The sequence below is a fragment of the Toxorhynchites rutilus genome, chromosome 3 (genome assembly GCF_029784135.1).
Source record: "Toxorhynchites rutilus septentrionalis strain SRP chromosome 3, ASM2978413v1, whole genome shotgun sequence".
In the NCBI taxonomy this organism is placed as follows: domain Eukaryota; kingdom Metazoa; phylum Arthropoda; class Insecta; order Diptera; family Culicidae; genus Toxorhynchites; species Toxorhynchites rutilus.
The window spans coordinates 202,449,295-202,466,578 of NC_073746.1; the positions used below are offsets into that span (position 1 = coordinate 202,449,295).

Below are 17,284 nucleotides of genomic sequence, written 5' to 3' on the forward strand. Positions count from 1 at the left end.
TGGAGTTCTTTTTGGATTCCGAGAAAAACGGATTGCGATCTGTGCGGACCTTATGGAAATGTTCCATCAAATTCAGATACGTAAAGAAGACCGACATGCTCAGCGAATTCTCTGGCGAGATGATCCGAATCAGGAACCGAAAGTCTATCTCATGGACGTGGCGACATTCGGCGCCACTTGTTCGCCATGTACAGCACAGTACATCAAAAATGTAAATGCGACCGAACACGAACAAGATTTCCCCGCTGCAGCCGATGCCATTATCAGGAAACATTATGTTGATGATTACCTTGATAGTGCGGACAGTGTGGAGGAAGCTGTGAGATTGGCTCAGGATGTAAGCTACGTTCACTCACGCGGTGGTTTTCATCTTCGAAAGTGGCTTTCTAACTCCAAAGACGTCCTAAAACGGGTCGGGGAAAGAAATCCTGGTTCAGAAAAATGCCTTCTGCTGGATAAGGCTAGCTCAACCGAGCGCGTGCTTGGGATGTACTGGCGTCCTGAGCAAGACGTCTTCACATACACCTACTCAGTGGGACAAGAGGAAGCACATCCTACGAAACGACAGATTTTGCGGGCCGTTATGAGCCTTTTCGACCCACTCGGACTACTCTCTCATTTCCTCGTTTTCGGAAAAATCATAATCCAGCAGATTTGGCGCGCGAAAACAGGGTGGGATGATCCGATACCGAAAGAGCTTTGTGAACGGTGGACTCAATGGACAGCAGAATTCAAGTATTTAGACCAGATTAGCATCCCACGTTGCTACTTCCCGCAAAGATCCGTGAAAGATATTTCGTCGTTGCAGCTGCATATCTTCGTAGATGCTGGGGAAGATGCGTATGCTTGCGTAGCATATTTACGGGCAGAGTTCTCCGAGAAAATTCAATGTGCAATCATTGGAGGGAAAACCAAGGTTGCTCCCCTCAAAACGCTTTCTATCCCGCGGCTGGAGCTCATGGCGGCAGTCATTGGAGTGAGATTGCGAAAGACCATTATGAATTTCCACTCACTCCCGATCGACAGATGTATATTCTGGAGCGACTCAAGGACAGTTCTGGCCTGGATCAATGCCAACCACTGCAGCTATCGGCAATTCGTTGCATGTCGTATTGGCGAAATCTTATCGAAGTCGAAGGTGGAAGAATGGCGTTGGGTTCCATCTAGAGAAAATGTAGCAGACGAAGCATCGAAGTGGGGCCGAGGACCCTGCCTATCAACAAGTGGCCGCTGGTTTACTGGGCCAGAATATCTTCTATTGCCGGAGGAACAATGGCCAGCGGACGTTAAGCCATTCTTAGAAACGACGACTGAGGAGATGAAATCGTGTTTAGTCCACCAGACAATAAATGGGGAGGTCGTCATTGATTGGTCACGGTTTTCCAAATGGCAACGTCTTTGGAGGACAATTGGGTACGTGCAACGATACGTGGAGAATTTTATGCTGAAAGCGAAAGGAAGGGAGCTGCAAGTTGGGCCATTAACGCAAGAAGAGCTTTACAATGCGGAAAAATGTCTGTGGCGGCAAATTCAACGGGAAAGCTATCCAGAGGAGATGAAAACGCTTAAAGCAGCTCAGAGCAAGCACCCGGATAAGCAGGCAAAGCTGCACGGTACGAGTAAACTCCGGAAGCTATCGCCATTTCTCGATACTGACGGAGTAATTCGTTTGGACACCAGAATTGTAGCGGCCACATGTGTATCCTACGATACCCGGTGTCCGATAGTGCTGCCAAAAGAGCACCCAGCAACTCAACTTCTAATTGAGTGGTACCATCGCAAATACCTACATGCAAACGCCGAAACCGTCGTCAATGAGGTGCGACAGCGATTTCATATCTCTAATCTCCGCACCATTGTACGACAGATCAAGAAGATTTGTTCACTCTGCAGAATCAGGAAAGCTGTTCCTGAAATACCACGAATGGCACCACTTCCAGCGGCCCGGCTGAGTGCGTACGAGCGTCCTTTCTCGTACGTCGGCCTCGATTATTTCGGCCCAACTCTCATACGTGTGAACCGAAGCGAGACAAAAAGGTGGATAGCACTATTTACGTGCCTCACCATCCGAGCAGTGCACCTCGAAGTTGTCCATTCTCTTTCCACAGAGTCATGTAAAATGGCCCTGAGGCGTTTTATAAACCGTCGTGGAGCACCGATTGAAATCCATAGCGATAGAGGCACCAATTTCGTGGGGACCAACAACGAGCTGCGCAGAGAGATGTCGAAGATTGATGACCAATTGGCAGAAGTTTTCAGTAACGCTCATACCAAGTGGGTATTCAATCCGCCCGGAACTCCACACATGGGCGGATCGTGGGAGAGACTAGTGAGATCAGTGAAAATAGCACTGGCTGCCATGTACACTACTAGAACTCCGAACGAAGAAACACTCATTACGCTGGTAGTTGAGGCCGAATGCGTGGTGAATTCACGACCATTGACATTCATTCCGTTGGAGGTAGAACAGCAGGAAGCTCTAACTCCTAATCACTTTTTGCTCCTGAGCTCTAGCGGCGTGGTTCAACGACCACAAGCATTGGCGGAGTCTGAATCTGCCTGTAGAAGTAATTGGAATCTGGGACGGGTGATGTTGGACCAATTTTGGCGTAGATGGGTCCGGGAATACCTTCCCACTCTTACGCGCCGATCCAAGTGGTTCGATGACGTGAAGCCCATTTGCATTGGTGATCTGGTGATCGTGGTCGAAGATGGCATCCGGAATGGTTGGACACGAGGACGGGTACTGGAGGTCATCGCTGGCCAAGACGGCCGAATTCGACAAGCCATGGTGCAGACAGCCTCGGGTCTAGTACGGCGACCAGTAGCTAAGCTGGCGCGATTGGATTTAAAGCAGAGTAAAACTGGTCTTGAGGTCTCTGACCAGTCTTACGGGTCGGGGAAATGTAACCGAGATTTACACTAACTACGGTTCGAGAATTGTAAGCCCCTTGGTCGTAGCGGAACGCGATTACGATGCGTTTTATCTGTCAACGCATGACGGAGCGCAATATGAGAAAACAAAGAAAGTCTCATTCTATAGCACGAGGTAGTGAACTGAGTACGCAAAAATATTAAAATTATACATTGGCTAAAATATTAGTGTACATTTATCACGATTTTCCAAGTGAGTCATTATATCGCAAGTTAAATTATTGAATTTAAATTGAAACATATCTATATAATGAATTACAGAATATTTATATTTATATTAATTCATATTGATTTGTGGATATAACCTAAAAGGGAGGATAGTATTAATGTAAGTGGATATAAAATAAGTATAATCCTTGAACTACAATAAATATTATAGCTTTTAGCACTATTATCACCAAGAACGCACGGTCTTTGATTGCTTAAAAGGATATTTACTCCCGTTCCAACAAAAGCCATGAAAAATTATCAAAGTTGCTGTTCGATTTTTCGAACGCTTGGCCTAAAATAGGGTAAAGCTTTTTATATCAACTGGCATGGTAACCGGGTACTTTTAATGTTGAAGCCTGAACATTCGCCACAATTTGGGACAGAATCTCCATGTTTTCATAATACCCGTACACGCGACGATGCGTACCATTACTGTCACTGTTCGTTCCATTCGGATGCAGTTGTTTTCCGCTTTGACGAACATTCCACCCCTGATCTCACAAAACAGATAACTCGCTTGAGATAGTACAATAAAGTGCGATTCACATAGGCGTCGTGCACAAATTACGTAACGCTAAAAATCCGGATTTCGGGCCCCCTCCCCCTCCTACGTAACGCAATTTCCTATCTCTAATACACAGAAAGTAACGCAACCTCGACCCACCTCCCCCCCCCCCTTATCGCGTTACGTAATTTGTGCACGACGCCATACAACATTCACGTCACGTTCACGTTCCGTCACGTCACGTTGTGTCAATTATTCTCCCATGCAATTCTCATGAAATCATTCACATACACCGGTAACAGAAACTTCGACTTGCCGTTGCTGGTGTATGTGAATGCTTCCATAAGAATTGCATGGAAGAATAATTGACGTAACGTGACGTGAACGTGACGTGGATGTTGTATGTGAATCGCACTTAAGGCGATCAGAAATACCTTGTATTAAGCCAAAGACAATTCGAACGCGATTGCCATTGGTCTGTCAGATTTAATACTTTACAATTTTTTTACCACTCTTTGTTGGGCTTCAATGCTGACCAAAGTAGTTAGATGGTTAGAGAAAAATGAGTCCGATCTGTTCTAGATCCTCCCAGAGAGAAATCTAAATCCATTACTTGTCAAGTATAAGCAGACAATACATAATGCGTCGAAAAGACGCACCACGCTAGATATGGGGTACAGACTAGGGGGGCGTTGCTGATTAAGGGTCAGCTGCATCCCAATAGGAAGTATCCCGTGTCGGGCACAGGTACAGAGCATTGGAGACAGCAACACCACAATTACGAAAACACTTATAATACTAACCTCGAGCCAACCGCGAGTAATCGGTTACATATTACTAACATAGTTATAAGGCAAACATTGTCGAAATATTGAACTCCCGGCCCCGTCAGGTTGACGCCATATGAGCCTTAATAAAAAATATATATTTTGGATAAAAAAAAAAAGCGTAATGCACAGCTAAAGATTTTCTGCGGAGAAAACAACATTCAAATGCGTTAGGAAATTTGTTTTTTTTAAATTACATACACCAAACGCTCAGTAAATATACGACGCTAGTGAATGAATATGTAATCTAGAATTCAATTTAGGTCCTGCCGTAGATAATACGACGAATGTAGAATGGTGTCAATGAGCATAAGAAATAGATCTAGAGCATTTCAACCGTAGGCGGTGGTGAAAGTATGTTGGACATGAGTTGATGAATGTGACACTGTCAAATTTCCTTGCACAAAAGGACATATGATGACGATGGATATTGAATTTGTAATACAATTTTGAATATAAAAAAGGCTCATATTTTAAATACAAAAAAAATCGAAGCACGAATTTTTATCATTGCTACAAGCAAAGATCTCTGTAGTTTTCCATTTCACGATGAAATAATAGCTCAAACCATAACATATGGTATAACAATAGAAGTCGAATATTTGCAGGAAAATTCGTGAAAAGAAATGAATTTGATGATTGACAACGACTTACCAACTAAAAGAAGCCAAGCCTGCTTCGGATCAGTTCTATAGTTGATGATTTGACATCCGTTCAACGACGAATGACGCTCAAACATTTTCACGGGAGTCGAATCTCCTTCCATGGACCAATGATACACCGATGTCTCCGTCACCAAAGATAGCGTGTTCAGCGTTATCCATTTCCAAAAAACAACCTCTTCCGTCATTGCATGCGCCTTCATTTTAGATTTCATTTCAATGTTGAATATTTGAAGAGTCTTTTGTGCTAAAATAACGATTATTATGAGTAACGCGTGAAACAAATCTAATTCCGAATGTTACCTTTAAGCGCAATTACTTTGCTGGCGGGATTCATAATCGCCGAATCAGCACTGATCGGACGACGAATTGGATTTTGCGCATCGTTCATATCGATAATTACAACCTGGGCCGTCTCTCCGACCTTTTCCCGTACGCATATAAACTTATCCGATTCCATGGTTAAATTCGTGAACGATATTGAGCTCGGATTGATGTTGATATTCGTGAGCTATAACAAAATGTAATAAGTAAATGTCAAATGTTTTTCTTCGGTGTTTCGTAAACAAATTTCTTCAAAACGCTCGTTTACTTCTAATAAAATACGAACAATGACTTTCTGATTATGAACCGTTCAAAAACGATAATCCAAGATATTCATTCAATTGGAACTGACTGTTAAACGCGAAATCGATAGATATAAAGGAATGCGAATGGCTGAAGCTCGTGACTCTCATCCCAATCCTTCCAACCTAAGGGAGAATAATCTCTATGGACTAGATCATGAAAATATACGCTAATTTTGATCTCCTTCGACCACGTACGATACAAATAGAATAAATTCTTTTTTTCAATTTGTTTATTATGAACTGTACATCATTTCTTTTACTATGTAATCAATTCTACGAAAAAACGTATGAAAATATGAATCCTAAACGAGACCCTGGATGTCGAGATATATGTGGATGTATTCTAATTGGACATCAAATTACAAATCTGATAGTCTCGACATAAATTTTATTCATGAGTTGTATGTTGCATGACCCCGTTATTTTATGCGCTTCATTCCATATTCATATGCAAAAATGGCTTTTTGTATAATCAATCTCCTGAAGATACATAAAAAAAATGATTTTGCAGCTCCAATTCTGTTTTCAAACATGCATTAGTCACATCTCCATTGAATTGGAGACTATTATTACAACAGTTGGAATTGGTTCTCGGAAACAAGGGTAGCACCAACACTAGATTACCAAACAGCCGATAGGCGTATCTGTAACATAGATCTCTCAAGTATTTTTTAAAATACGATTGACTAACAAGCATTATGAATCATAGTTCAACACACACTTCATGCTCCTGTGGTTTGTTCATAATCCTGGGGGCGAGATGTTATGGAATTGATGTTCATTGCGTAGCCCATTCTCGAAGGAAAGGGGCGTTATTGATCCTATTTTGCTATTGCCACCATCGTTGCCCTATTCGACTAGTGAAAATTTCAATTTACCTGCAAATGCTCTTGAAAACGTATAGGAAGTGGATGAGCCATGGTTGTAATCGAGATGAATAGCCGAGAACCACAAATGTAAAACTATTCCGAGCTGTTTTTCAAAGATTTACACCGCACAACAGTAAATCTTCTCACAAATGTTCCCCAACGACTGACGAATGTCTTTTTACTGCTCAAAATTCAAACATGGCCGCTCTCTTCTAACATAATCTGTTATACAAACTGTATTCACACGCCACCGGACAAATATTAACTCGAACGATGCACAATTTGCGACCACTATTTCTCGAGTTCAGTAATAGTTCGATATATTCTGCTTCGTATCTGTCTTCACTATGAATTCCGAATGCCAGTGTAATCATAAAAAATGGATCTATTTTCTCCGATGCACTGCCACATGAGCAAATTTCTGATTATCATGAAACACAACGATGACAACGTCAAATGGTTTCTAATTTACACTAATTCACCAAAAATTATAACGAAGGTAGGCAGATGCATGTGTTATGGCTGTGTAAGCACCGAAATTGTATTAATTCCCCTAATCATTTTTGAAAATTACTACTATGAGAAAACTAGAGTATTTATTCTAGTTTAGTCTAATTTAAACTGACCAGACGTCCCGCGTTACGCGGGACAGTCCCGCATTTCAACAAAATGTCCCGCGTAAGATTCCGTCCCGCGAAACGTCCCGTATTTGGTAAAAGAAACAAAAATGTCCCGCGATATCAATAGATTTCAATATCACAATTTGATCATGTTGATTTTCTTAAATGGATGAACCTCAAAAAAACTTTTATTTGGCAGACTGTTCAAGAGCGCTTCTAAAGTGCGCTACACATATAGCGTCACCGTCACCGTCCCGTCAACTATTCTCTTGGACTTATTTTGCCGACGTCAAAGTTGCCGATGATGGTGTATGTGAATGCTAGCATACGATTTCCATGGGAGAATATTTGACATTTCATTCCTTTACGTTGACTTCACGCTGACGGGACGGGGTATGTGTAGCGCACTTAATGCATCCAACGATTAATACCTTGAGCTACCCAGCAAACATTAAATCGTATAATTTTGCACGTGCCAAGTCTTACAAGAAATCCAAATAAATCATAATCGCATATAATATCAATCAAAGTATGTATCGTGTATATTTGAAATCGCATAAAATGTAAAAATTCGATTTTATATACCATTATCAAATTATGTCGCAATGCGGTATAATAAACATCAATTTAATGATGTACATTGTCGTAAAATATATTTAATCCGCATCATATGCGTATATTACGCTGATACAGTTTGTGTGTCGTATAAGCGTATAATTTAAATCGATTCAGTACTGTAGTAAATCGTGTTGCATGCTGAAAATCATGAAACAGTAAATCATATTAAATCCTAACCGTGTGACTCGAAAGAAGAGCTGCTTGGACATTCCCTTCACGTCTTTCAGAGAAGAACCTTCTTCGAGAATTTGATGTGAATGATATATTCGACGTCATCGTATATATCATTCACATTTACGTAAAGTACCCGGTCCCCTGCCATTCGTTGAATTCTATCATCAACTACGCATCAGCTACGTCTCGTTTTTCATTATGAGTACGAAAAGAAGTTTTTCACTTCTTTCGCCGGAGAGAAGTTTTTCACCAGCACCTCAAGCTACTCCTTCTGGGTGATTGCCTGCTGCTCAGATACGGCCGATCTCGTCTGACGCTTCCGCATTAAAATGTCCATTTGGCCAGATTCTCCTCCACCGTTTGCTTCGATCTCCCGGCTTAAGGAGCGGCTAAGAGATGATATTGTAAATACCAGATCGACTATATCTGGCGGACACAAAGTGCCTCAGGATGTCCAACTTGAAACTTGATGGCTTGACAGGGCTGCTGCTGTGAATCAACAGCCTTGAATCATTTTTGTTGTAGACTTAATAAACGTAAGATTTAAAGAAAATTTGTTCCTATAAATTATCTTTCATCGCCATTCGAAATTAGTCCATTTTTTTTGAATGCATACGTTAACATTAAAATCGATGAAAAATGAATTGGAATTTTCGAGCATCCCATTCGGTAATTTGAAGAAATCTGTAGAATTTGAATCGTGCTTGCCAGGCGTAAATGCTCTGATTGAGCGAGTGATTTTCGGGCGTGAACAAAATCTAAGCCACCGAAAAATCACAACTGAGCGCCGATATTCAGAAAGAAATAATACTGATCAGTTTAGACTATGGTTTATGTTCACATTACATATATGTATACATAACGTTTTGTTTTTTTGTGTCCCGCGTTAGACCTCTGACTATCTGGTCACTTTAGTCTAATTTTAGTAAAATATTGTTTCTCATTCTGAACTTCGTGCGAACAAGTCGTTTTTTCAATTCACGCTCAACAATAGGATATGGCCCTATATATTGTTCGGAAAGAAAATTTTTATCAAGAACTCAAGATGACAAGAGCGTTGCAGTCAGAGATGCCAGGTTTGAAGGCATTTGACTTACAGTGAAGACATTTGATTTTGTGAAGACATTATTATTTTTTTTTTAATTCTTTATTTGAGAGGTTTCCAGCCTCCTGGGCTGGTTTGCCTCTTAATCGACAGCATTGCCGCAAGGTTTCGTTGGGAACAGATAGCACATAAAATTATCATATGAAAATTTGACATAAAAACTATAGGAGGTTGTGTCCAAGCTACGACCGCATTGTTGGCGTAGAACTGAACTGTTATTTTATATAAGTCGCTTGTTTATTCCTTCGGATATTATTCGATAATGCTGTGAAATTTTAGAAACAACTGCTTGGTAGAATAATCTCTGAAATGGATTTTGCATTGTAGAATCAGTTGACGATAATTGATTGATGATTCATTCTTGCCCTCGCAAAACAATATACTAGCTGATCGTATGTCGCAATTTATTTCATGTCAATCCATTGAAAATTTACCTCGAACGCTATTCCGGTGGCCTTTATCGCAATTGACATAGACTCGGCTACAGTCAATTATATACATGTTGCACCAGCACCATTATTCCACATCTTATAACTACATCAATATATCTTCGGCACCGCATGGAAACAACAATAATGACAACACTTGCAAGTTTCAAATATCATGCTTCATTTTATTTAGTATTGCCTCAAAGGAATCGCACCTCTAGGCATCGTTCGTACAACGTAAACCAAGCGCCAAACAAGCGTTCGCCATAGCATGCATACAGATCCATAACGCTAATTCAGACGATGCCAGTCAGCGCTCAAGTTGAAGTATCAAGTGAACAGAGAACAGACACTCTGTTCATGTTACTTGTACCAGTATCGAACAAGTAATTGGCCTCTAACTTAAACAGAGTGTCTGTTCTCGACTCACTGGATACTTCAACTAGAGCGCTGACTGGCATCGTCTAAATCAGCCTATACATTGGTGACTTGAAACTAGGAATATAAACACATTATTATGAGCTATTCTAAAGAAAAGCTTCGGTTAATATTACTGGCCTCGAAAAAATTGCATTACTTCCTCATGCCCGAGAGAAGCGCAGCTGTCAACCTTGGTGAAGGAAGTTTTGCTACTGGCAAGCGAAACCTCATCACATACAGAATTCCAGAACGACATTTACTTTCTTGGTGACTAAACAAGTGAAATAAATTCTTTTTGTTAATAACAACCCAGCAAACATTAAATCGTATAATTTTGCACGTACTAAGTCTTACAAGAAATCAGAATAAGTCATAATCGCATATAATACCAATCAAAGTATGTATCGTGTATATTTGAAATCGCATTGAATGTAAAAACTCGATTTTATATATCATTATCAAATTAAGTCGCTATTTGGTATAATAAAAATCAGTTTTATGATGTACATTGTCATAAAATATATTTAATCCGCATCATATGCGTATATTACGCTGATGCAGTTTGTGTGTTGTATAAGCGTATAATTTAAATCGATTCAGTACTGTAGTAAATCGTGTTGCATGCTGAAGAAAATCATGAAACAGTAAATCATATTAGATCCTAATAAAGAACATATTACATCATATTGAAATGTCAATGAAATGCTTTAACATTGACAAGTTTCATTTCATAACAGCAATGTCTGAACATATTACAAAAATGGACTTCTGAATATCAGCACTCGGAATTGCTGATGTTCGATGAAAGTAACAACGGCAAATATCCCATCTAGAGAAACATGCAATAAAACGAAGTGAACTACGCCATTGAACGCCAAACTTAGATATATACCACATCGAATTCCGATCTAATATGAATATATTCATGAATTTTCAAAGCACCAAATACGACTTTTGCCATACTCATATACGATTTATTACAGACATAGAAAAAAAAACAAATGGCGCAAAATATTTTCGTGAAATGTTTATTATAGCCTCACGAATCGCCATTTTTATATATGAGTATTTATGTTTGTAGAAATAATAATTGTTTGATTGACTTGTGTTGGGAGTGGAATATGAATGTTTAAAATGGCACAGATTGATGTTTGATGAAAACTGCTCCGATGTGGGTTCGAACTCCGGTCGTCTGGATTATCATCCACCAGCTATCTCGCGCAGCTATCTGAAATTTAATTCAACAGCGGTGAAAACTTTCGAGTGCATCAGCATTTCATTGACATTTCAATATGATGTAATATGTTCTTTATTAGGATCTAATATGATTTACTGTTTCATGATTTTCTTCAGCATGCAACACGATTTACTACAGTAATAAATCGATTTAAATTATACGCTTATACGACACACAAACTGCATCAGCGTAATATACGCATATGATGGGGATTGAATATATTTTACGACAATGTACATAATAAAATTGATGTTTATTATACCGAATTTCGACTTAATTTGATAATGGTATATTAAATCAAGTTTTTACATTTCATGCGATTTCAAATATACACGATACATACTTTTATTGATATTATATGCGATTATGATTTATTTGGATTTCTTGTAAGACTTGGCACGTGCAAAATTATACGATTTAATGTTTGCTGGGTAATCGCTATTATAGTTGGTCAAAGTAGCATATTCATCCAAACTAATTCGGTAAGCTTTTGCCATGTATGTATATGGCCTCCACTTTTGCATGCATATGCCAGTTAGGCGCATTATATGCCAACCAAAATTTAGGGCATATGATGTTATATATACGCTTGTTATGCGATTCAATGTTTGCTGGGACGGGACTAGGAGGCGCGAGTACTGCAATTATTATGAATGTGATATAAATATTTCGCTAAACAAAAAGAAAGAAAGTTCGGAGCATTTTCTCCACATTACCATGCCGCTTGTGGTTTTGGTTTCGCGACGAATGCGCACAATTGAAGATGCCCCATAGAAAGTGCCTTAGCATGGAAATACACTAGACGGCTCACCCGCTCGGTTTCCGCAATGACAAGTCGCAGCAGGAGCTCGATGTAAAACACATTCAGCGGCTCTCGGCGGCTTCACTAGCTGCTATTATTATATTTCATAAACGGATGCAAGAAGAGTCTATGGTACAAGGTACAACTGTTTGCTCAGTAAGCGGATTAGAGGGGCGGTATATAAAGACAGAATGGTGGAAAACGGAAGAGGAGATGTTTACCTGAGCGAGAGGGAGAGAGAAGTTGATCACAAACGTCTGAAATATTACATTTCTCGACAACTCGGATGGAATTCGAGTATCCGTAGCTACATGGTCATGGCAGATTGGTTTTCACACGTTGGCTCACCTGAGAGTACATTTATTTGTGCCTTGCTTTATTTACACCTTTCGAAAGCGCATAAACACCAATACTCTCACAAAACCATTGCGAGGCATTATCTCCATCGACCCACCGCAGCGTATGCGGAACCGTACAACAGTGATATTGGAACCGCACACACCCGCCTCGCCTTAATAAACTAGGGATGCGTCATCTGATGTGTAAGGGACAAGACATTAATTGTTTTTAGTCGAGGGGTAATACATATATCAAGACCCTACATTCGTCAATGCATCTTTGAGCGTATCGTAGCGGAAGCCTCGCGTCTGACCCACTACGATAAGCGATCAACCATTACGGCGTGGGAAATTCAGATCGCAATCAGTCTGTTGCTGCCCGATGAACTTGCATGCGGTTTCCGAAGGTACCAAAGTGGTGACGAAGAATACCAGTTCCAAGTAAAGAGCGTTTTCCGACTGCTGATTCGGAAGCAAACCCTAAAAGGGGTCCTTTTCAGGGCCACAAAATCATCTTTAATCTAAAGAGTTTATTGTTTTGTTATCACTCGATATCCCCATCTTGGTCGGCTAAACCATCCTGTTTAGCGATTGCGTTTGACACTCGCCACAGCTTTCACAGTTGGAAAATTTCTTCCCAGTCAGCCGAAGCACCACTCAGTGTCGCATTGGAGGCGATTTGAACCTGTAATTGAACATTTGCGATGACAGTAGTACAGTGTCGACTTTCAATGTGGGGTCATAATTTGGACCCTGAAAAAAATGTCCAAATAAATATGTCGCATTACAGGTCCGTCCAATTAGCTAAATGTCGAACTAAATGTAATTTACTGTACTTTCAATCTGGAAGCAATTTAAGAATTGGTGAAAATTTAATAATCGGGAATGTCCCCAACCATCAATAAGCTCAGAACAACTGCCAAATTCTCATACTCATCATATCCTGGAAAGCAAATTATGAAAAAATCAATTTGTGTTTTATTATTATTTTGGATATTGTTTTAGAAAGCATTGAACTGTTTTTCGTAAACTCTTTTTTGAAAGGTTTAATGGCCCTGAAAAGCGCCGTGTTTTATGGAATGGTTCCAATTTAGAAAACTTAGTACTCGTGGTTTTGAAATATTTGTATAAAGAACAACCTTTTTTCTTCTGCTACCTGCTGCAGTTTTGCGATTGCGTTTGCCACTCGCCACTCGCTACAACTGCCTGTTGTTGTCTTGATGTGTACACCGAACCGAAAATGTTCTGTTCTGAATGCGGGTTTTCTTATCGTCGCGAGCAGCTTTTCCAGCCAACTCGATCACTTCGGTGGCCGAAACTATATAACGGTGGCTGGGTTGCTACAGGAGGTGGTCAAGTTCGACCACGGGAGAGATAAGAATGTATTATAGTGGTTGCTATAAGTGTATTGGTAAAACAAAATTTAAATGAGTTATGTGCCCATAGCAGTTGTTGTGGGAGGTGATTGTTGATTACTGATATTTTATTACAATGCTGAAAACTGAGTTACTCACTATTATGTGGAACACGATACTATATTAATAAAGTTGATTATGCAATTTTATACAAATGTACTTATAACAGGTGGATGATAGCCGTCCGGTGCAACAGTTTCGATGTGATGATATCGAAAAACTAGAAGTGGGTTATATCTTTGATATAACCGCAAGGTGGACGTAGGACTAACGTTGACTTAGCAATCAATAAGTAACAAGCATATAAATCATAGACGTTTCATCTTTCGAATAGAGTGATTATCATACCACTTCGTTCAGCCGGAAAAGAATTATTAACGTTTATTAACGAATTATTAACCCAGCACAAATAGATAATTGGAATCATCGTTGATCCGGAGCAGGATTATTAACGCTTGAGAAGGAATGGATTCCTCCTCGGAATTACATAGCGAAAATAAAACCCCCTTCCCAACAATTCCAACTTCCCAATAACGACGATCGATTGCAGCATTCGTAAACAAATAATTTTATAACGTTGCTTTAATAAATGTGATTTCTTCGATATGTAATATAATATCCACTACATCGTATCATACGATATCAAATCCATAGTCAATCTGAGTACAATAGTACCCGCTACTTGAATCTAATTTGCTATGCCAATTTCATGCGAGTACAAAAGTACCCGCAGCTCACATCTGTTTTGCTATGCTGATTTTCCAATGCTTCATGATTTTAAAGTCTGTGTAAGGGAAACATTCCAATTTGCAGAAACGCAAACGAGTACGAAAGTACCCGCCGCTCACATCTATTTTGCAATACCGATTTCCCCAGGCTAAGGGATACGAATACAAAATACCCGCTGCTTGCATCTAATTTGCTATGACAATTTCCCCTGGCTCCATGGTTTTGAAGTCTGTGTTAGGGAAACATTCCGATTTCCAAAAACGCAAGCGAGTATAAAAGTACAGGCAGCTTTTAATCTGTTTTGCAATGTTGCTTTCCCTCAGGCTCCATGGTTTAGAAGTCTGTGTTAGGGAAACATTCAATTTTCCAGATACGCAAGCGAGTACAAAAGTATCCACTGCTTACATCTATTTTGCAATGCTGATTTCCCCTGGCTCCATGGTTTTGAAGTCTGTGTTAAGGAAACATCCATCCATTCCAGCGATCGTACCTCAATCGTTGCGCAATTTTAACTGAGTGGATTTCCGAGCGGCACTCGCTTATATACCGATTGGTGTGATTTCAATAGCCTGTTTTGAAAGCAAGGTTATGCCCCGACATTACCCACCCGTCTTTTTGATCCCAAAACTTGTTTCAATAGCCCTGAACTATTGAAACAAGTTTTGGGATCAAAAAGACGGGTGGGTAATGTCGGGGACATAACCGGAGTGACGTAGGACTATACAAAGGGGACAGCTTTTGTTAAATATATATTTTAAATATATTGTTTTATTTTATTCTCCTACGTGAATACCTACCTATCTACCTGAAAAATGGATTAGTTTACTGTTTACTCTTTATGAACATGTTGGTGGTTCTGAAAAGAACCTTTGGCGTTGTGTTTTTGCGTTTTTTTATGAAGGCTCACCACCTAGCCCCGTACATGGAATACATCTTTACATTGTCTTTGATCCCCATGTACGTCCATCACGACCATTTGTTTTAGAAAGCATTGAACTGTATTTCTTAAACTCTTTTTTGGAAGGTTTAATGGCCCTGAAAAGCGCCTTGTTTTATGGAATGGTTCCAATTTAGAAAACTTAGTACTCGTGGTTTTGAAAAAAACCATTTCGAACGCCCTCGATGCCACCTTGTTCTGGATTTGCCACCAAAGCAGTTTGTATAAAGAACAAACTTTTTCTTCTGCTACCTGCTGCCGTTTTGCGATTGCGTTTGCCACTCGCTGCAACTGCCTGTTGTCTTGATGTCCACCGAACCGAATGTGTTCTGTTCCGAATGCGGGTTTTCTTATCGTCGCGAGCAGCTTTGCCAGCTAACTCGATCACTTCGGTGGCCGAAACTATATAACGTCGGCTCGGCCTAGCTACCCTTGCGGGAAACTCCAGACCAACACGGTTCGAGCGGGATTTTGCCTTTCCCTTCACTTTTCCTCCTTTGCCATGTCCAGACATGGCTGCTTGGGTTGGTTTGTTGATGTGTTGTGATGCGAACTGATGTGGTGTACGGTTTGAATGAGAATGATCGTTACGGCAGCGGAACGGGGATTTTTAAGCTGACTCGAGAATTACGCATGTGTGAGACTGCGACCAATGTTTCGTTCATATTTTTTCTTTTTCCTTTCCAATCGTAATTCATTCTATTTCGCTGCTGCTCTGGTTGCCCGTTTTGGTCGGTACGATTTGAGGAGCACAAAATGGACCAATCAAAAATGGGCACATAGTGCATTTGGATAATGCTTGATATTTCACAATTATTCAATTATTTATCTCAAGAAAAATGAAATGTTATTTGTTATGATAGATGCGTAGATATATTTCCTATCAATTGATGCAAAAACCTTTGCGATCTATTGAGAAATACTCGAGTTATAAGCGTTCCAAATCTTGCATTTTTTCCTACTTGTTCAGTGCCTAGATTTCCATTTCACCCCCTATATCTTCCGGTTAGACGTAGTCCTACGTCAAAAGTAACGAGCAAATAACGCGTAGACATTTTATCTTTCGAATGAAGTGTTTATCATACTATTTCGTTCAGTTTTTTAGGAGCTATTAACGCTCAAAATCTCGTTCTCCGGCGTAACGCTTTCGTTTTCGAAAGTTTGAACTTACACCCTAGTATAGAAATGAAAGACGTAGTCCTACGTCAAAACATCGTTTGCATAACGAATGGAGGATCTGGAAAGGCGCCTTGGAATGCTACTTCGATGCCTATGATATCGACGATCAAAAGAAGAAACGAGCTAAGCTTCTACATTTGGGTGGCCCTCAACTTCAACGTGTTTTCAATAATCTTCCGGATCGCGAGAATTTTCCTCTGGTTTCGGTGGAAAAGCAATGGTATGATGTAGCAATAAATGCACTTGATAGATTTTTTCAACCATGTCACCAAGATTGTCTCGAGCGGTACAAATTAAGGCAAATTAAGCAAAAGGATGGTGAACGATTTCCTGATTTTATGCTGCGACTACGTCAACAGTCTTCAGATTGTGGGTTTACGAAATACTCTGACGAAATCAGAGATGTTCTGACAGAAATATTTTTAACAGATGCAATAATCGAAGGTTGTACATCCATGGAATTGCGTCGGCGTATTCTCCAACAGGATCGATCACTCACCGAGATAGAGTCACTTGGCGTAACATTGGAGAGCATAGAAAGTCAAGTAAAAGATCTAAACGGGAAATCGATGGAAAATTCAGTCGGACAGCATACGTACACAATCACTGCTGCAGCTGAAAGGGGGAACAATTTCAGACCAAAAGC

At 40.1% G+C, this 17,284-nt stretch overlaps 1 protein-coding gene across 4 annotated transcripts in view; it reads right to left on the reverse strand.

Moving 5' to 3' along the window:
- The window catches only part of LOC129774689 (clathrin heavy chain), a 29,450-nt gene extending 22,378 nt beyond the window's left edge, over positions 1-7,072 (reverse strand). For all 4 annotated transcript variants that reach the window (XR_008742753.1, XM_055778549.1, XM_055778548.1 and 1 more), the window contains exons 1-3: positions 6,646-7,072; positions 5,442-5,649; positions 5,131-5,385 (exon numbers count right to left, since the gene is read on the reverse strand). Coding sequence is in view for 3 of the 4 variants with exons in the window: in XM_055778549.1 (XP_055634524.1) it covers positions 5,131-5,385; positions 5,442-5,649; positions 6,646-6,687 (505 nt within the window). In the remaining variant the exon portion in view is untranslated. The remainder of the gene's footprint in view (positions 1-5,130; positions 5,386-5,441; positions 5,650-6,645) is intronic.
- Positions 7,073-17,284: the final 10,212 nt, after the last annotated feature.